The 22,551-nt window shown below is 38.6% G+C and overlaps 1 protein-coding gene across 7 annotated transcripts in view; it reads right to left on the minus strand.

Annotated features, from left to right (window-relative positions):
* Positions 1-22,551, minus strand: part of MTA3 (metastasis associated 1 family member 3) — a 230,301-nt gene that overhangs the window by 30,198 nt on the left and 177,552 nt on the right. For 6 of the 7 annotated variants that reach the window (XR_007150767.1, XM_047851954.1, XM_047851953.1 and 3 more), the window contains 5 exons: positions 14,154-14,228; positions 12,122-12,180; positions 6,915-7,039; positions 3,091-3,242; positions 1,920-2,142 (listed from right to left, as the gene is read on the minus strand). Coding sequence is in view for 6 of the 7 variants with exons in the window: in XM_047851954.1 (XP_047707910.1) it covers positions 1,920-2,142; positions 3,091-3,242; positions 6,915-7,039; positions 12,122-12,180; positions 14,154-14,228 (634 nt within the window). In the remaining variant the exon portion in view is untranslated. The remainder of the gene's footprint in view (positions 1-1,919; positions 2,143-3,090; positions 3,243-6,914; positions 7,040-12,121; positions 12,181-14,153; positions 14,229-22,551) is intronic. The other variant, XM_047851952.1, reaches the window with a different exon arrangement.

Raw genomic sequence — 22,551 nt, forward strand, 5'->3', positions numbered from 1 at the left:
TGCTAAAACTTTGTAATTTTAAATTTCAAGGTAAAATTATTCTGAAAATCTGATCCTATACATAACTTGACCAATGAAGCAAAATACACAATAAAATATGCTCCTTGAATCTCATCACAAAATGACTCTGTTATTTTATTATTATTATAGCTATATGTTTATAGAAATAAAACACATGTAATTTAACCTTGGACCCCCTCCCCCCAACTTTTTTTAGCAGCATGGCCTTTCAATTGAGGATACATAAAATGAGGTAACAGAAAAATATATTTCACTGAAGAATAATCAAAATAAAGGAAACCTGCAAATTTACTGAGAGACTAATGGAAGAGCAATGGGAAATAGAAGCGTCCTCAGCTGCCAATTTAGTTGATGATGAATTCTCTTCCATTCATTGGAACAAACAGGATTTTGGATCCTGGCCAATTTTAATGGAAGAATTTCATTCATTTCTTCTCATGTTTTATTATCCTGTTTGGTTAAGAAATTATACAAATGTGTTTTAAATCAGCTAACCAGTTTAGATACATGTAAATATTTTCCAGTTTCTTAAGATGGGTAGGAAAGTGATAAGAGCATAAATCCACGGATTCAGAAATGTTAGCATGAAATTTCCTATCAGCCTAAGTTCCAAATATACATGAGTCTAATGTAGCTAAATTTCCCTCCATGGGACTCAAGAGAGTACTACCATTTTCCACTCTCTTTACACAGCACTTTTCTTCTCCTTGTAAAGCTTTTACCTGTAAGTTGTAAAGCCTTTCAACCATTCTGCTGAAAATCACCTTTAGGAACAAAAAATGATTTTCAATCATCACTCCTTAAATGGATATCCTCTTTAAATCAAAGTGGAACATCTCATAATAAATTTCTTTTCTCACAAAGAAAAAGCATCTACTCAATGTTTATAAGATTTCCTCTCTGTTAAGCCAGACAACAAGTTTTCTCATCCTTCAGGGGAAGAAGTTGCATGGTCTAACATGTCCGCCAGGCATGTGACTAAATGTAGCAAGGCTAGAATCAGAGCCTAACACGCAAATTATGGACACATTTTAGGGGTACATTGTAATAACAGAACCACCCACAATTCACTGATATATATATAAAACCTTTGTTATAAGCAAAAAAATGAAACATAAGCAAGACTGAACATGTTGGAAATGAGAGTAACAGTCATGGAAATGTTACACGGTAATATATGTATGATTATGAAATGGAAACCAAATTGGACGAATAGAAAGAATGCTCAGCCACAAATATGGTCACTAGCCTATAAAAACTAAATACAAATGTTCAGAAAATGCACCCACAGACACTCAAGTTCATTTACAATTTGTTAAATCTTCAAAGAATTGTAGTGTTTGTAATGAAGCTTTGTGAATTTCCATAATACTGTAGAACTGTAAAAGGTTCATGGAAAAATGAGAGGTTTACAAAGACAGGCAATTTCTAATTAGCGTAAATTGGCAAATTTTATTCAAACCTAACGAAGCCAGGTAAGACTGGACTGCATGTCTCAACCCTGGAGTTGCGCTGTGACGCCATCCTTAGGGATTACGTGGCGACACTACCTTATAGGTGAAAGCGTCTCTTCAGTAAGGGTTCTTAGGCACTTCCATCACAAAACCTCACTGGGCAAGGGCACCTCCCACCAATTCTCTGCCGGGCACTATTCTCTCTGCAGAGGGACTGCAAGAGATTTCAGTGTCTCCTTTTCAGGTTGGCATGATACAAATGGCAGCAGACAAAAACAATGTTAAAAAAATAAACCAAATAAAAGGCTGTACACAAGAACTTATGTTTATTGCAAACAAACAAACAAACGAACAAAAAAAAAAAAAACAAAAAAGAGAGATAGAGAAGGAGAGAAAATGGTCAGAAGCACGACACATAAGGTTAAGAATTTAAAAGCATCTTACATTCTGCCCTAATGGCAGCATAATTAATAGGAACAAACGGCCGTCTTGCTGCCTGCCGCAGCCGAAGGGTATTTTTGCAGACCTGACGAGCAAATTTTGTGAAATATGTAGTGTGAAGGAAGAAAGCTTGGCGGGTCTTCACTGCAGACTTGGGGCTCCCAGTGTTTCGAACTGGCATCCCCTGCATGGCCTGGCGAGACACATGACTCCTGACACGAGGGTCCTGCAAAATCAGACACCAATAGACATGTGAAAACCAGAATGCTATTTGCATCAGGCTCAAAAGAAAAGGCAATTTTAAATTTTTCCACTGAACTTAATACTGTACCCCCACAGGAGAGAATTTAAAAGTATGCACTTTTGGGAAGAGGGCCGGGGAGGTGGGAGGGTGTGTGATCGTATTTTTGTTTTTTAAGTTTTTATTTTAAACACACAGTGTTACATTAGTTTCAGGTGTACAACAGAGTGATTCCACACTTCCATACATCACCCTGTGCTCATCACAAATGCACTCTTTCCAGTATTTCTGTCTTTAAATGGACCTTAACAATCCAAAATCACATTCGCAACAGTAAAAGTTGCCAAAGGTGTTAATTAAATTATCTTATTTTTTTAATAGTGAAGGAGTCCTGAAATCCTGTTAGCCCTTAAAGAGAAGTCTCCCTCTGAAAGATATGGGTCTATAGACGTAGACATTGCCTGGTATCTGCAACCTACAAGAATTTTACCAAAATTGTATTTCAACTCAAGATTGAGTCCATACCACTTCCTCGTCCCTCTATGATAGCCCAGGGCAGAAAAAAGGTTCAATTTGTATTTATTACTTTATGTAGTAAGGCACAGTTTCAACAGTATTCAAAGGTTGCAAACTGTTTTCAAAAAAGCACTTAAAACATTAAATTTGCAAGCTTTCTACTTACGCTAACACCTCCCACACACATTGTTCTTTTGTCTGAGTAATCACACAAGACCAATATTTTGAATACCTGAAAAAATTTGGTATGTCCCTGCCTCTCTCTCCACGCCCACCTTAAATCTTGTGGTGCTATGTTTAGTTATAAAAAACAGCTTTGTTTGTTTTTAAGTGATCCTATACTGCACTTCTGTTTCCAAGGAGTGACCTAGCCGTTGAAATGACATTTGTCAACATAAAAGACTATTGCTCATATACCTCTGTAGTTGGGCTGGGAGATAACTTCTCTTCTTCTGACTGGGTGGGCATTTTCAGGCCTCCATATTTTTTCCAATAGAGCCAACAGGTTGCACACAATCTACACTGCATATTAGGTGGGCCCCAAGAATACCACTGATGAGACTGTGTAGCTAGAGGAAAAATAGAAAAAACAAAGAATGCTATATAATTTGTAACATTAATACACCTACCATCAAATATTTTAAAAAAGATTCCAAAGCCATATTTAGCTTACAATGTTATTTTTCTTTCCCCAGTCCACCCAAACATAAAAGTCTAATACACACATGTAGTTTTCAAGATTCAGAATTCATTAAACCTTTTATTTCTATATATATGTGTGTCTGTGGCTCCTGTTAAAAGAGGCTATTAGATGAAGTATCCTATATAATATGCTGTGCTATCACTGAGGGAGTTTTGTTGATTAAAAATACTCTCTACTGTGTACATTTCTGGAAATGAGTTACCAGAAAGATCATTATTATTAGATTAATGTTTAAAGTCTAAATCTAGGTTTCCAAATTGATGGTTCAGAAACTACCTCAGAGTTTAAGGTGCTCAGAGGGGCCCCAGTGATTAGGGCAGGAATCTGTCAGAAATGGGTATGGGGGGCAACTGGGTGGCTCAGTTGGTTAAGGTCCAACTCTTGATTTTGGCTCAGGTCATGGTTTCACAGTTCATGAGATGGAGCTCACAGCATGGAGCCTACTGGGATTATCTCTCTCCCTTCTCTCTCTCTCTCTCTCTCTCTCTCTCTCACTCTCTCTCAAACTTAAAAAAAGAATGAAATAAGTATCTGTTTTCCATTTCATTATTTTAATCAATGAGCCAAATAATTATTTTAATATTTCTCCCTTTCAAAACAGAATACCTTTCAAAACTGTAAGTCCAGATCAAGTGAGCATAGCAGCTGAGATCACAGAATGCTTAAGACCTAATAACTCTGCTGATTTATCACTTAGCTAAACACTGCAAGCCTGTGTCAGTTTTGTTATGCAGTTTGAATTACTGCCACATGACATTTAAAGTATTCTATTCTCACAATGGATGAGAAGTTTAAGACAGAAAACACTGACAATGAAACATTAAGTTAATGAGGTACATAAAAATTATTATAATTCTGTAAGTTTGCCTTGGAATACTCTTCCTCTTGTAAGTTATCTTCATCAGGTCAAAATGTTCCAATAGCATATCAAGGTGTCAAATAACACTTCACAAGTCAATATCAAAAAGATAAAATATACTGACCATTATAATCAAACTGCTTCTTAGTTGTTGTTTTTTTAAAATTTTTATTTCGGAGAGAGAGAGAGAGTGCAAGTGGGGGAGAGGGAGGGAGGGGAGAAAGAGACAGGGAGAGAGGAGGAAGAGAAGAGAGACAGAGAGAGAGAGAATATCTCAAGCAGGCTCTACACTCAGCACAGAGCCTGACATGAGGCTTGATCCCATGATCCTGGAATCATGACCTGAGCCTAAAATCAAAAGTCAGACACTCAACCAACTAAGCCACCAAAGGTGCCCCAAAGTCCTTCTTAGTTTATTGAGAATAATACTGTATATATCACGTGTTATTTCTCGTGGACTCCTTGAAGATAGCAGCTCCAAAACCTTCCCTTTTATAATTTAAAACATTTAAGTCAAATAAGTTGATTTTTATTAACACGAATTTTAAGAATCCTAAATATTAGGCATGGACCTATTTTGGATTCTGAATATGAAATTTCACTCATATTTAAAGATACATTTTTACTCATGTCATGTCATTTTAATGTTTATCAACAAACATCTTTCCCCTTGCATAATTAACTCAAATTAAAAAGTGACAAAAAGAAAACACCATATAAAGATAAATCTTACATGTATAAGATACATTTTATGATAAATATTACTTAAGGAGTCTATAAAATATTAGAAAATAAAAATTGCTTATTTTTCATACATGCATAAAAATGACAGAATAATTATTTTAAGGGGTATGTGAGACTACATGAGTCTAAAAGGGGTAAGACAGATTAGGGGTGCCTGGGTGGCTCAGTCGGTTGAGCGGCCGACTTCAGCTCAGGTCATGATCTCGCGGTTCACAAGGTTCACAAGTTCAAGCCCTGCGTCGGGCTCTGTGCTGACAGCTCAGAGCCTGGAGCCTGCTTCAGATTCTGTGTGTCCGTCTCTCTCTCTCTCTCTGCCCCTCCCCTGCTCATGTTCTGTCTCTCTCTTTGTCAAAAAAAAAAAAAAAAAAAAAGATAGATTAAGCCCCAATTTGTTTGTAGGATTTTTATTTTCATTTAACTATACATAAACTTCAATATCTAAGAGTTTCCAATTCAAAGGCATCCATGATGCAACACATAGAAAATTTTGACCAGAAGAATCTAATATTCCCAAAACAATTCCCTTTTGTGCTTCCGTGGTACAGAGAAATGGTTAGGCATGTACCATTTCTATGAAGTTGGCAATTTGACTCACACTTTCCTTGGTTTCAGGTAAGATAATTATATGACCTAGTTTTAAAAGTCTTTTCTAGACTTTGAAATCTTAAAAAATAAATAAATAGAAGCATTTTTCTAATGCTGAAGCATGGTGTGGAATATGGAGCAGAGGCACAAGTGTTCTTCATTCCTACGTCCTTAGGGCAGTAAGCTATGTTTATCCTTCCAAAGAGCTGCTGAGAGACAAAGACTGGACACCAAGTAGCCTTTCAATAAAATTAGTTTCTTTCCCTTCCAGGCCACTTTGATTGTAAGGAAATATAGATTATGTCACTAATGTCCATTAAAAGATTATGTGGTTGTTTGAGATTTTATTTTATTTTGTAAATTTTATTTATTTTGAGAGAGTGAGAGAGAGAGAGAGAGAGAATGCTCACGTGCTTAGGGGAGAGGCAGAGAGAAAGAAGGGAATCCCAAGCAGGCTCCGCACTGTCAGAGCAGAAGAGCCTGACTCGAGGGTCCATCTCACGAACAGATCATGACCTGAACTGAAATCAAGAGTCAGACACCCAACCAACTGAGACATCCAGGCGCTTCAAGATTTTAAATAATGTAAAAATATAAAAAGTGAGGGGTGCCTGGCTGGCTCAGTTGGTACAGCATGAGACTCTTTACCTCAGGGCTGTGAGTATGAACTCCATGTTGGGTGTAGAGATTACTTAAAAAAATAAAATCTTAAAACACACACACAGTAAACCAAAAAAAACCAACCAAACAAACAAACAAACAAACAAAAAACCAAAAACGCAAGATAAAAAAACCCAAAAGTGTACCAATTACTTCATCTCACCAAACCAATTTAACACCCGGGTCAAATATAACGTCTGTCAGTGTCTGACAGGTTTGGACATGGATAAATACCAATAAATACACTGGGGCCCTGAAAGCAAAAGCAAACACCCTAGAACAGCATCTCCCAAACCAATGTATTCTGAGGGAACCTGGTCTGAGGATTAGAAATAGCAGTTTATCCACACACAGGTCTTTCTGACAGGATTTTCTGGAGCCTTTAATTTGTCAAAGTGTACTAAGAAACTCCAAAATTGGATTTGCTCTATTCTGTGGGACTGTGGCTTGCACAAAGCTAATAACCACTCTGCGGCTTAGCAAACACGGCTGCGGAATACTCAACCAACACGGGACTCCACAGGAGCAAAGCAAAGGAAACTCAATAGCGAAATACAGTGTTCAGGCGGACGGGCATGTATTCGTTCCGCTGCTCCCTGAGCAGCACTGTGAAAGGACACCCCCCACCCCTCAGTGCCATCGCAAATGTGCCTCAAAGGAGAGAAGAAAGGCCTGCTGAAGAACTCTTACCGTAGCAGCTCTCACAGGCTCGCCCTAGGAGGGGGTTCTGTGGCTGGAATGTGGTCCCCACGGCTCCATTCACGGCACCAGGTTTGCCATTGCTGGCGGATATTTGGTTGGGATTTGGTTTGCTGCTTTCAATGAAATATAAAGGGAGGTGATAAAAATGACTTGTATAACAAGGCAAAAGTCTCTGTATCTCATCGTCGACTTAACTACATATAAACATCTGAAGGTTTAGTAAATAAGAAATAAGCTGGTAAAAATAAGGTGTTAAAATGAACTCAAACCATTCATCTTTGCAAAACAAGGCCCTGTAAAAACCAATCTCTTATGCCTGATAGAAAATAAATAGGGCCATTGGCTCTTCTCCATCCAAATACAATTTCCTTAGAACACCTTCTGCTGCTTTTAAAAGATACAAGTTCCTAAGCTTTATTACTTATCATGAAGTCTCCTGAGAATAAAAGATAATTTTTGGGGTCAAATAAATGAAGCCAAAGCAGAGTGTTGTGTTTAGAGAAAACCACTGTGCCATCCCTGCTGCAGGTGTGAAAGCTGCAGACTCTGTGCGTTGTTGGCTCTTGATTGGAAGCTGTTGGCATTTCAGGAGATTTAACCGGTTATGATAATAATCTCTACTGCTACATTTCAATTTTTATGAGGAAGACTACAATAGCACTTTAAATTAGGAAAGCCAACAAAATTTGAGTTTTTCCTTTTAAGAAAAAAATTTTAGGAAGAGGAAAAAGGAAACACCTATCAAGTATCTACATGTAAATTTCCCAGGCCATCCTTCCTTAGAAATAGGTAGCCCAGATTACCTTGTACTTACTGTGCAAACACAGCTAACTTTTCCCCGTGTAGGGTAAGCTAATTCCCCTGCTTATAAAGCCGGGCCTAAGAATACAACACAGGTGCACATGACATGTTCTCAATAAACTCCTAATTCATTAAACATATTCAGTGCCTAGTAAACAAAAGTGCCTGACCTCAAGGAGCTTTCATTCTAGAGGAGCTTCCACTTCTATTTACTAGACAGAAGATCAGCAAAATAAAGTGGCCAACTATTTGTCAGCAATGAATGCTGAGTGACTAAATGCAGATTATAGTCTATGTCCCCACAGCTACTGAAATAATGAGAGTTCACAATTAACAACACACTTGGAGTTTCAACACAGAATTGGCTCAGGAGTTTCCTCTTTGCTGTTCTGTTTCTTCAATTCCATTTACCAGTGAAAGCCTATTGTATAAACTTGGCCTGATGGCAAATTACGATTTCTTTCTGGCATTGGTACTGTAACTCTTAGGTGACACCCCTCCGCCACCCCAGAAGAAATCATTTAACTCCGTGTGCACTGAGGTCCTTATTCTGTAACAGGGCTATTATTTACACTTCTAACCTGTGCCAGCAATGTGTTTTCAAGACAATTCGTTTTTTAAAACATATTTTAATCAAGACAGAATGCATTTTTCTTCTTAAAGTTTGCAGCTGAAAACATACACAACTAAAAGTGGTGATTTATAATGACTAAGATTTCTAAGCGTGTGTAATAATATTCAATTTTTTAAAATCTACCATATACAGATAGAAGTGATGGCCCCTTAAATCAAATGACTGGTATCAGAAGGCTTCCCCCCAAATACGAAAATTTCTGACATTTAAACCCGGGCTAAATATATGTGTTAAAAAAGAGCTAATACAAATTCACAATTGAGCTGCCTTAAGCAAACACAATTTTAGTTGTTCAATTGAATTTTAAATGTTATTTGACTGAATAAATCACTGATCTTCATTGTAACTGTAAAAGGAGAACAAGTGTGCAAAGACTCAATGAGCATAGACGTGTGAATCACTTAAAATTAGTTCTGCAAATTCAAGTACCTACAGGTTAATTCTCAGGTGACCAACGAGGTCAATGCGACCATTTGAATAAACTTACTCTAAGACAAACATACCAAAAAAGTTTTTAAAGCTGCATTATATGAAACTGCCCTTTAATCTAATACCCAAACCTCTCTTCCCTCATCTGTACTCCAGATTCTACCCCTAGTGCCCTCCTGAGAATTTTGTACATTCAATTCTCTTTCCTGGACCCTACTCATGGTCATGTAAACCTATTTCTCCTACTTCAAAAACTCCCGGGGCACCTGGGTGGCTAAGTTGGTTAAGCATCCAACTTCAGCTCAGGTCATGATCTCGCGGTTCATGAGTTCAAGCCCTGTGTCGGGCTCTGGGCTGACAACTCAGAGCCTGGAGCCTGCTTTGGATTCTGTGCCTCCCTCTCTCTCTGCCCCTCCCTGCCCCCCTTGCTCTCTCTCAAAAATAAACATTAAAAAAACAAAACAACCAAAAAAACCTCTGTTACTCTTTTCCAACCAGCCCCTCAAAGAGCTCTCTCAACTGACCTTTCCAGCCGGTTTCGTTGAGTGCTGCTAGTCCTGTCTGCAGTTCCTTAGTTCATATGCAGTCTTCACCATTACATTATAGATGACCAGTGACCTACCTCCATGTTGCTAAATTCCCAGGCTATTTTTCATCAACATCTGACATAATTAATTAATCTCTTTCCCTCCTTGAAATACACTCCTCTCTCAGCTTTTGTGATAATGCACACACCTTGCTGTCCTACTTTATTGAAATTCTGGATTTCCTCAAGCTTGGTCCAAGACCCTTTTGTCTTATTCTTCCTCCGAATAAAGCTCATCCATGGTTTCAAACACAATATTATATGCTGATGGAGCTCAAATTTCTATCTCTAGCGCAAAACTCTCCCCCGAGCTTAAGACCAATATATCCGACATCATATTCAACACCTCCTTTTGGGATAGAGCAAATTCAGAATGACCTAACTTGCTTCTCTGCCAGCGTCTTAGCTTGGTGACGAGCACAGTAACCCACCTTGTTGTGCTGGCCAGAAATCTGGGACTCTAGCTTGGTATTTCCCCTCTGCCCCTCCATACAAGTCAATCACCTCCAAGTGGTGGACCATTTGCAGGGCCACAACCCCAGGTCAAGCTACTGTCATCTTTCTTCTCTAAGAACTTCAAAATTGGTCTCCTTACATCCATTATTACTCCCCTTCCCCAAACCGTTTTCCAAAATATAGCCAGTGATCTTAAAGTACAAATTTGGTCATGACACTTTCCTGTTTAAAATCCATTTCCACTGTTCATCAGATGGGTAAACCCTGGCCCCTGCCGACCATACCTGCCTCCCATACCTCACCAGTCTCTTTATAAAAGCTATACTGCCTTTCTCTTGGCTCCTAAACTATGTTCTGCCCCTTCCAATCTCAGGATCCCCTTGACCTGGAAAGCCTGTACCAACTGGTTAATTCTTCTTCCTCCTCCAGAGTTCATTCAAACTCACTTCCACAAGGAATCTTTCCTGTCAGCATCAACAGAGTCTGGTCCCCTGCTGTAAATTCTCATAAAAGCTATTCTATTCTTCTCCATTACAGTACTTGTCACACTAGGCAACTGTTTGGCATCTGTCTTCCCCACACTAGAATGAAGCCTGTCTTCTTAACCTTTGTATCTCTAGTACTGAACAAAGTGCTCTGCATATAGGAGCCTGCCAGGCTCAAAAGAATGATAGCATAACGTAATTCTCAATCTATTACTTGTTTCAAAATACTCGATTTCACAGTTAATTGTGAAATTCGTCAAAGGACTCAGATTCTTATCCAACTCACCGTAACTTCATACCTTCTATTTAGATAAAGATTTATGTAACTTTTTTTCAAGTTATGACTAGGAACTCTCTTGATCTTCAAAAACCATTCACTTAGATCAAGTTGGCACTGTAAATATTTTAAGTTCCGTGGGTATTACAATTTATGTCAAACCACTGAACGCTGCCACTGAAGCACGAAAGCAGACATAAACAACACATAAATGAATGAGTATGGGTGTGTTCCAACCACACTTTCTTTACAAAAACAGGCGTCGGGTCAGATATGGCCTGCAGACTAGAGCGTGCTGGCCTTTGACTTAAATTGAGACTCCGACAAAGTCAATGCAAAACATAACAGAAACAATTATCTGGGTTAGTAGGTGAAAACTGGCTAAACGTACTTTTCCTTTGCTGTGACAGCACCACAACGCACAAGAAAGCTGCCACGCTGGTCTCTGAAAATCTGACACATGAATCATAACACTGTTCTCTTTGGGGAGTTGCCCTTTTGCGAATTACTCAAATAAAATATCCTAAGACACTGGAAACTACTGCAGAAGGGACGTTACCTCTCTGAATAAAAATTACGAATCCTGTCAATTACATGTTATCTGCCTTGAGATAAAAAAAAAATCATTAAAAAAAATCACAATTCATGGTCTATGAGGCCTCATATATATATATATAAATATAAATATGTATTAATATGTCAAAATTCAATAAACAAAATGCTATGTATAAAACAACTACACTAAACACAGAGTGAGAAAAATCTTGGAGCAGTAGATAGCACTTTCAGAAAATTTCATTTTAAACCCCAAAGAACCTAGTATAGCACTAGGTGCTCGATAAACCAAATTTTCCTGAACAAATGAACAACAAACTCTAAAGATCTCAAAAAAAAAAAAAAAAAAAATTAACAATTCATTTAAAATGTAGCAAATGAAAAGCAAACTGGCATTCATTTTGATATGATAGGGATTTCTAAGCCCCCAAAATAATGATGATAGAACACCAGCCATGTGAGACAGCTGACATCTATTCATTACTCATCCAACAAAGTATGGTTCTTACTACTTTCTCTAACCCTTCTCCCAAGCAAACAATATAAAATCCTCCACCAAATCAACAACCTCAAAAAGGCAATGTGAACTACCCATCCCCCAAAACTCCGTTCCATAACATAGTTTCAAAAGCTGCTTAGCTTTCAGAAACACATTTGTTTCAAGTAATAGAGTTTCACAGGTTAGTTTTCTGATGCTTTCCCTGCAACGTTCCTAGAAGTATACTGTGGGTATTTTATTTTCCCTTTAGTCCTTTTGTCTCCTTGGGGTTTTACCCATCAGCCAATTTTCTTTCTAAAAAAAAGAAAAAATCACTGTCGTGGTATAATGGAAAGCAAGTCTCATGCTTTGTAGTGGAAGAAAATAAGATACACAAAGAAATCCGAATTTAGCTGAAACTGACCACAATTACATATTTTGTTTTGATAGAATTAATACCATGACAAATATTTAAAAAGATTTCCATTACTTACTAAGTTGGGATATACACTTGTTTCAGTTTACTCTCAGCTTCTGCTGCCTTTAGACGTTTCTAATTCAAAAGACAGATAAAATATTTTACGTACAAGGCTAATAATTATTGCCACTTCATTGTCTTAGAAAATTCACATGAAAATGAAATATTCAAACACCATTCGCACAAATTGCCATTTTAAGAAGGGCCTTTCCCTTCCTGTGCACATTAAACTGCAGTGTTCTGTAAGACAACTGACTAGATTCTGAGGTACAGACTGCAAGTATTAATAACATTTGAGACATAGGTTTTAAAAATAAAGCTGTAAACAAGTGAAGTTTCCACTGCTCCCTGAGTGAGTAAACAGGGCTCACAAGTAACCATTTTTACTTTTCAAATTTAGTTTTTACTTTCTTTACAGCCCTTCTGGGAGAAACACACACACTCTGCTTAAAAAAAAATTTTTTTTTGAAAAATGATTAGTTTCCAAGGTCCATGCAAAAGAAAGAGACAACTCTCCCAAGTACAATTAAATAAACATTTATCCTCAAATGTTAAGAGATACACAATAAACTTTAAAGCTGGCTGAACTCACATCAGATTTTAAAAGCCAAATGTAGGTAAAGGAATAGGGGAAAGATTACGTAATCATTTCCAGAAAATGATCAACATAGTAAATGAATATAAGCAAGGAAGGAAAAAAAATACATGTTGTAGATATCCAAAAAGAAGACAAAACAGAATGTAAGGCATTCATCCACTTTCTCAATGAGGAGAAAAAAAAAAACCATTTAAGGTGACAACTTAAAATTTTTAGAGACAGAGTAGAAATTTTTGGAAATAATTTAATTCAAAAACCACTTTTCAACCACTCATGATGCCATCATCTCCACCACCTTTAAGGGACTTTTTTTGCCCTGAAAAATTCAAGTTTCCAGAGCACATGGTCTTCACTTCTACCTATGTTGTTTAAAATAAGCACTTTTGTATTATGATGTTGACACCAGAAATTTTTCAATAAGCCATGGGTATCTCTTCATTATTCATGACCTTGACAACTCGCTATGGTCATTTAGTATCCAACACTTGTCACTGTGTGATCACATACTTAGGGAAAATGATGTCTGTGTTAAATATATTTGTTCCTTTCTTTACCACCTCTAACCTATGACTAGAAGAATCTAAAAGTAAGTATTGACTGAAGTCACTAAGGAAAATGTACCTTTCCCCCAAAGTAATAGTACTCAAAATAAGTAATTTAGAGATTTACCTCAACTTGGAACATTAAGGAAAGACTCAAATTAAAAGATTCCTTGCTTTTAGAAATAATTTTGGAGAAAAACTTATGCACACTACCAGACCATCAAACCATTAAGACTAACAGTTAAGGTCAAAGATGTATATATGACACAAATGTCAACTAAGGAGGTTTTCAGAAGATCTTTTAAAATATCTCAAACTGGGAGCGCCTGGGTGGCTCAGTCGGTTAAGCGTCCGACTTCAGCTCAGGTCATGATCTCACAGTGAGTTCGAGCCCCGCATCAGGCTCTGGCTGACCGCTCAGAGCCTGGAGCCCGCTTCAGATTCTGTGTCTCCTCCTCTCTCTGCCCTTCCCCAGCTCATGCTCTGTCTCTCTCTGTCTCAAAAAGAAATAAAAACACACACACAAAAAATTTTTTAAATATATCAAACTATATGGTTGATGGCTTTGGTCTGAATTTCTAAGACTTCATAAAATGACCTCACATCTTAGGCCATTCCTATCAACTATACTCAGAAAGAGACAAAGCACCAGGCAACTACAAGGATAATACTGCCTCTCTAGTGGTTATCTCCCCTTGTCATCCTTCCAAAATATTTATCATAGTGACTTTGAAGTCAGAAAATACTAGAACTAAAATCTTAAAACAACATCTTAAGGATGTTAAAAACAGTATAGAACAGAGAAAGCCAACAAATTTAAAATTAAGAGTATTGCTAAGAAATACTAAGATATAAAAAGAAAGCTCACTTTAATGCAATAGTATTGGTAGCAGTATGAAGAAAATTACCTGCTGCACATATCGGTCAGTAGTTTTCCACATGTAATAATATTCAATGATGCTAGTCAATGATTTCCAAGGGAGCTGAAAAAATATTTAACATGATAATGAAAACAAGGCATTACTGTAGGAACGGCTTTCTTTTTTAAGTCACGTTTTAAAAAATAATGAGGCAAACATCCACACGGAAGATTCACTCTAGGAGAAGTATTTGAGAAAACTAAAGTTAATTCTTAGCAAAGTATACTCCAAACAAGTTACATTCAGTCAGAAACTCTAAAACAACACAGTCTATTTCTCAGCTCCCATTTTGTTACAGATGATAAACATTATGACTGATAATATTTCAGGACCTATTCAGGAAAGTTATTCTCGGGCTACAGGTGGCACTGAAGTAGTACAATGTTTAGAAATGACATTTAAATAGATTTAGCCCAAGTTACTTTAACTTCCAAAGATGCCAGCTACAACTGGGTGTCGTTTGGTCTCTGCAGTAACCGTTCTCATCTTTTCCAAAACTGCTTTATTTTCACCTATTTTGTTATAAATAAAATAAAACCTAAGCCTCTGAAAGAGTACACAGTTGAGTGTAGTCTTGCATTTGAAAAACAGGAAGCTTACCCTTTGCTATTTTCCATAATTATTCACAACTGGCCAAATGAGCGCCCACTAAGGAGACCCACAACCAAAGAATATATTCAGGAATATGTCAGTATATTTCCTCTGTAAAGGGAAATCTGTCAGTCATCCCAGATGCACATGGGAATAGATCAAACCTTCAAGCGAATGACTGTCAACGGTCACAGTTTGTAGCGGTTGCATCAGAGTCTACGGATAGGTGACTCAGCACTCTCTCTGACTTCTAGCTAACTTGCCCTAATGCACCATCGGGGTTAGAGAATCAAAACAGTACTTCCCAGACCCCACTGCAGCTAGAGGTCTGCTTGAAATCCATGTGTACAATTCCACACTATTCTTTAATCACCTCAACATTTCACTCACCTGTTTGCTATGAAAAGAAAACAGATGGGAGTTTTGAGAAAGGAAATTATTTTAAGCTTAACTGGGTAGCAACTCCAGCAGCAGTTACAAATGTGGTCTCTTTAAAGGACCAAATCAGCACAGCCACTGGCATGTGCGTTGCAGCTAAAGCAAACAGTTTTCTACAACCCAACAAGCAATCTAATGGGAGTTGAAAGTGTCTGAGGGATGGGGTAAGGGGCCCATGGCAAGACCTCACATGGCAAGACCTCACATGGCAAGACCTCACAAGGCAAGACCTCAGAGGACAGTCACGGGCACAGTCCCCTAGGGCTTCAAGCAAGCTAAGACATCTTCATCTGCTAACTATTCTTCACCTGAGAAACACCCCTGGCGTTCATTTATTTACCTGGAAGCCTGAGAAAAGGAAACCAAGTGACTATGTAACCTGAGCTTCATCATCAGCCAGATTTTATCTGAGCCATCAAGTCCTAATCAGCTGTGCTCAGCACCACCACTCTCTTATCAAGAAGTATAGTCCTGAAGGCACAAATGACATGTCCCAGTGTGTCTACTCCTGTTGCAGTATCATTTCTCCCTCAACCCTCATGGCTCCACAGAAGTTCCCTATGACCTGTCAAGTGAGAAGGAAAAAAATCTGAATGTGGCAGATGGCTTTGCATGATATACTGGCATGAGCCAGAATTCTGCTGCAGCATTTTGGCCCCGAGCAGGGGTGGCTCTAAAGCACAGTGAAGAAGAAAGATCCTTTAAAAGGGCAGGGCATTAGAGTCACCATCTGGTTTCCTAGTCTGAGTTGAAGGAAAGCTGGCCAGAGGTACTAATCCATACCCACTCAGGGAGAGTGGTTATCTACCTGTCACAATGATCAGGCAGGGACTTGAAAGGAAGCAGATTAGAAAGTTGGTAACAATGAGGCTTAGGAAAGAGGTTTGTGGGACAGACACTTCTTGATGGGCCTAAGTGTGAGGATCTTTATATCCCCATGTTTATCAAAGGCTCCTTCTGGAGAGGAGGGTCTCTTATATCAAGAGGGCAAGATGATCTCTAGGGTTATCAGCCAGCCTCTTTCCCTAGCCACAACAATGATTGTTCAAAGGACACATCACCAAATGGACACAGAGGCAAGCAGATTACATATGGGTACCCCCACATGGACATCCTCTCACCAAATCTGATCTGATTACTCCAGGTGTCCAACCTGCAAGGAACAATGCACACTGGGCTTCCAACATGGCACTATTCCTGGTAACATGCCAGTTACATTAGTCTCTCAGCATCCTGGAATGAACAGACATCTTGTTCTTGTTGAATAGACAATTATTCTAAATATGATTTGCCTTTTCTGCCTGTAATGCATTGGCTAGCAATACCTACCACAGACTAATGAATGACTTATTCTCACAAAACAGCTTCTAACTCAGGGCTCAGAACCCTCAGGAATAAAGGTTTGGGTTATGCTACCAAGTTGAGAACTCTGGTCATCAAAGGTACTAAGGAGAGAACATTGGGGGAATTTGATTTTGAATGCCAATGAAGGCCTCAGGATGAGTTTCAGAAAAGAGAAAGGAAGACTAAAGAAGCTATCTATATTTCCTTCCCTGTTTATCATAATTATTTTCCTTCAGCCGCCCAATTCCTTCTTTTTTTTTTTTAAGAGAGTGAACGAGTTGGGGATGAGGGGCAGAGGGACGAAGAGAGAGGGAGAGGGAGGGAGAATCCCAAGCAGGCCCTAAGCTAGATAATGTCATTCCCACCTTAAAAATGAGAAGAAAACACCCAGATAACCTACAAAACCATACCGATTCTTGAGCTAATGTTACAAGACAATCAACTGAACTGGATTCCAAAGTCACTCAGTACTCAAAGACTAGACTCATGAGCTACTTTTACTTTGGCAAAGCACCAATAAATAAATAAATAAATAAATAAATAAATATAACAAATAAAAACAAAGTAAGAAGAAAACAGCCAAAAATTTACCAAATTATTAAAGGTCAACAGTGAGCTAGGACAACTGTTGTAGCATCTATGGGATCTCTAGACACTAGGGGAATCCATCCACATTTGCCACGGGTCTCCATCAGGTGTTCATCAGAAAGATCTGGGCCAGAGCAGGAAACCTGAGAAAGCCCCTGTTGGTGGTGATGTAATTTGCACTTGATCTTAGCTAAAAGGCCGAGAAGTGGTGGTGGTGATGTAATCTGAATCTACACAAATAAATGAAGAGGAGCAGAAGTGATAACATTTTTAAAAATAAATAACAATACATAAATAAACATGGGGGAAAATATTTTTAAAAATCTCTTTAAAAAGATCACTGTCTAAAGCCAAAAAAGTTATAATTCACTGTGGGATTTAGAACATAGCCAGAATTATATATGACAAAAAAAGCACAAGAATGGGAGGGAGGAACTGGAAATATATTGTCACATGGTTCTTCTTCTTCTTTTTTGTTTTAAGTAAGCTCTACACCCAATATGGGTCTTGGGGCTTGAACTCACGACCTAGAGATTAAGAGTCACATGCCCTATGGATGGAACCAACCAGGCATCCCAATCACAGGGTTCTTATAATCTATGTGACCTAAGTGAGTTTGATTGAAGATAGACTGTAGGACATTAAAGATGTATACTGTAAACCACTACAAAAATAAAAGTTTAATTGGTAGGTCACTAGTAGAAATAAAACTAGAATAAAAAAATTAATTTAAGGGGCACCTGGGTGGCTCAGTGGGTTAGGCATCCAACTTCACCTTAGGTCACGATCTCACAGTTAGTGGGTTCTAGCCCTGTGTCAGGCTCTGTGCTGACAGCTCAGAGCCTGGAGTCTGGTTCGAATTCTGTGTCTCTCTCTCTATTTCTGTCCTTCCCCCAACTTTGTTCTGTCTCTCAAAAACAAACATAAAAGAATTTTTTTTTAATTAATTTTAAAAAGGGGAAAAGAACAAAGAACAATGGGACAAATGGAAAATTAATGGGAAGATGACTGGTTTAAACCAAACTTGTAATATTGATAATTACATTAAAGGTAAATGGTCTAAACAATCCAAGTAAAAGGTAAAGACTGTTAGACTTTAAAAAGACTGTAAAAAAAAAAAAAAGATCCTATTGTATTCAGTCTACAAAAAGCCCACTTCGAACATAAGTAAGACACAAATAAAGTGATGGAAACAAGATATACCATGTAATCAATAGAATAAAGCTGGAGTGGTTATATTAACAGACCTCACCATAAGGAATATTACCATGGATAAAGAGGCATGATGTAAAGACAAAAGGGTCAATTCATTATGAAAACATAACAGGCCTAAATGTATGTACCTAATAACAGAGATTCAACATAATTAAAGCAAAAACCTATTGTAACTGAAAAGAAAAACAGAAAAATTCACAATCATAGCTAGAGGCTTTCAATACTACTCTCTCAACAGAACAGGTAGACAGAAAATCAGTAAGGCTCCAGAAGACTTGAACACCATCAATAAATCTGACCTAAGTAGCATTTATAGAACATTCCACCAAATAGCAAAATCTCTCTTCTTTTCAAGAGCACATGGAACATTCACCATAGTAAGACCATATACAGGATGAGAATCACATCTCAAAAATGTAAAATTTGATTTTTTTTACAAAGTTTACAAACTTTTTTTTACAAAGTTTTCTGATCACAACAGAATTAAACTAGACTTCAGTAACAAAAATATGTGAAAAAGATGCAAATACGTGGAACTTACCTCTAAATAATCCATGAGCCAAAGAAGAAAATCAGAAAGAAAAACAAAAAATACTGATGCAATGAAAATGAAAACACAACTTATCAAAACATGGAGACGGGCCCTGTAGTAGTTGCACCTGCTGATGTTGAGACAGAAGCACTGAAGAAACCCTCCCACATTCCAGGCCCCACATTAAGCATAGGTAAGAATTTGATGTCTGTGAATGTTCAGATCACCTCCTATTTATTGCTTCAGTGAGGGGAGGAACCTGCCCCTCAAAACAGTATCAGACGGCCAGGATGTACAACACACGACACTGAAGACAAAACAGAGGAGTCTGACTGGTTTATTAGTCACAGATACTCACAGCCCAGGGGAAGATGACACCATGTAGGGCCACAGCGAGTCACTAGGGGCTGTGGAAGTGAGGTTCTGTGTAACAAGAGGGTGAGGTGTGCTCTGGTTCTGGAAAGAGTTCCCAGGGGAAGATGTGACTGGCCTGTCTCAGTAATTCTGCAGGCTAGCAGGGAAGTGAAACCCATGAGGTTGAAGGCTGCGGGGGAGCTAGAACTGGGCAGGTGGGGAGTCTTTCCTGCTGGTGAAGGATATATTTGGCAAAAGGAGTGGAACTCACAGTGAAGTTTTTGTGGCCCAGTGAGGCTCAAAGATATCAAGGCAGCACATGAAATTTTTGGTTAGGCCTTCCAATACAGCGGTACCCTGAAGGTAAACAGAACAACCACCAAATCCAAACCTGGTCCAACTACAGATTAGATTAATATATTAAAGGATTGGGTTAAAAAGGTAAGACAGCACACATGAATAGATAGGGATTTAAACAGAGAAAAGCATAAAAAAGAAAACAAATGTTAGCAAAATATGCTAACATATTTGAAGAATTCCTTTAAGAAGTTTATCAGTATACTGGACATGGCAGAGAAAATTAGTGCACTGAAAAATAGATCAATCTAAATTATAAACTATACAAACTAATACACAAACAGTAAACCTTAGTTCTCAGAAATTCATTAAAATAATTACAAAGAAAAATATACCCAGGTGCATTGTAGTAATAAAACTGCTATTAAACAAACAAACAAACAAACAAACAAAACCCAAAACTGAAGGTAAAGACAAAATCTTGAGCACAAAGAAAAAGAAACATTCACATACATAAGAACTTCTCATCAGAAACTATGTAAGCCAGATAGAGATACACCTTTAGAGCACTGAAAGAGAAAAAGAAAAAAAATGAATTCTACAAAGAATACCATTTTTGGGGTGCCTGGGTGGCTCAGTCGGTTAAGCATTCGACTTTGGCTCAGGTCATGATTTCACAGTTTTTGAGTTTGAGCCCCATGTCGGGCTCCGCTGATAGCTCAGAGCCTGGAGCCTGCTTTGGATTCTGTGTCTCCCTCTCTCTCTCTGCCCCTCTCCTGCTCACACTCAGTCTCTCTCTCTCTCTCTCTCTCTCTCAAAAATAAACAAACATAAAAAAAAGAGAGAAAGTAACATTTTTGTTAAAGAGGACAGGAAGACAATTTTAAGATAAGGCTAAAATCACTGTCAGCTAAGTACACTCTCAACAAATGATTACAAGAAAAGTTTCAACCTTAAAAAGATACTAGGAAAAGACAAAGCACTTCAGCACAAAGCAAGCTGAAGAAAGGAAATGACAAACATAAAAGCGGAAGTTAATGAAACAAACAAACAACAACAAAAATCAAGCAAGCAAAAAACTGGTTCTTTGCAAAGGTCAAAAACATCGATTAAGTCCTTGCTGGACTGATGAGGAAAACTACCAGTATCAGGAATGTGAGGGGGCATCACTACAGATCCATCCCACAGATCTTCGAAGGATAATATGAAATTATGAACCACTTTAGAACAATAACCACTTTATAACATTTTATGACAGGAGATATCTGTCTTTGTATCCCACAGCTATGGACAATGAAAACAGCCCTGGGAGGATCAGAGTCAAGTAAGAAGCTATGGCAACACAGTGGCGCAAAAGATGAAGAATAACCACACAAAAAGGATCACCAGGGAGGTAGGCTTAGCTGAGACACCTGGAACCGGCTAAGAACAAAGAAGAAGGGTAAAGGCTATCAGTGTAAGTGGGTGCCAGTGTGGTCCGCAGTGGCCCGCTCTGCAGAGGAGCCTGGCAGCCACTGCCACTGAGGATCTCGAGGACCTCAACAGCCTTCATGACAGCTGCAGACTCCCTGCCATGTGCACAGCTGAGGACTCTGTAGTATTTGTTGGCGTGGACTCCAGCAGCCTACTCTGCAGAGGAAACTGACGGCTTCTGCCACTGAGGTAACCAACAGATACTGACCTCCTAGGGAGGGAGATGCTGCTGTGTCCCCACCCCAGGAACAGGGCTGCCAGCTCCCATCTCCAACCCTGTGCATATCTGGGACCCCAGAACTCTGGCCACTCCACATGCACCCACACTTCAGACCTTGGTTCCATGGTGGTTCTGCATGTGTTCACCTCTCGGTCACTGACACTGCAGGCTAGCCAGCACACCAGACCCCAGGCTGCTGTCACTCTGGGAGCATACATGCTCCGCTCCTGGTTCTGACCCAAGCTGATCCAGGCACCACTGCCATGGCAAAGGTATCCAATGCCAAGAGGGATCCCTTCAGCAATGACACACCCCATGGGGGAGAAAGAGATCAGGAGATCCCCAGCAGCCTTCACTGCCACTGCAGACACCCAGAGAATGGGTCGTTGAGGACCCCCGAAATCTTAACTGACAACTGACCTCAGCAGATGGAACTGAATGTACACTATGCTGATGGGCCTTCCCAAGAGCTGGAACCATCATACACAAGCTTCCCACACCCTTGTATCCAGGGCAGGCAAAGGTCTCTCCCTCCCCACTAAAACCAGTCCGTAAAGTCTGGTAGAGGTGACTGATCAATCAAATGCACAAACATCAGCACAAAGCTATAAGAAATATGAAGGAAGCATGACATCACCAAAGAAACAGTAATTTTCCAGCAACTGACCCCAAAGAAATGGAGAGCTATGATTTCCTGATAATAATTTCAAAATCATGGTTTTAAGGAAGCTCAGTGAGCTACAGGAAAATACAGACAGAACTGAAATCAGGAGATAGACCCCAATACCAGGAAAACAATACACGAAATAAGTTCAACAGAGAGAAAGAAATCCTAAAACAAACAAACACAAGTTCTAAAGCTGAAGAATACAATGAGAAATGTAATATGGAACATCAATAATGAACATCTGTGAACTCAAAAACAGGTCATTAGAAATTATCCAGTCAGAGTGAAAAGAAGAAAAATGAAGGAAAAAGAGTATATCTAGTCAGTAGAAGGAAGGAAACAATAAAGGTCAAAGCAGAAATAAATGAAGTATAAACTAGAAAAACAAAAGATCAATGAAACTAAGAGTTCCTTTTTTGGAAAGATAAAACCAAACTGACAAACTTTAACGAGTCTAAAAAAAAGAGAGAGAAGACTGAAATAAATAAGATCAGAAAGGAGAATCAGAGGAGACGTTACACCTGATACTGCAGAAATAAGAAGGAATATAAGAGACTGCTATTCACAATTATACACCAACGAACTGGATAATCTAGAAAGGATAATTGTCCTAGGAAGTTATCAATGGACTTCTCAAATAGAAATTTCCCCATTTCAAAGAGATTAA

This window comes from Prionailurus viverrinus, chromosome A3 (assembly GCF_022837055.1).
Source record: "Prionailurus viverrinus isolate Anna chromosome A3, UM_Priviv_1.0, whole genome shotgun sequence".
Classification (NCBI taxonomy): Eukaryota; Metazoa; Chordata; class Mammalia; order Carnivora; family Felidae; genus Prionailurus; species Prionailurus viverrinus.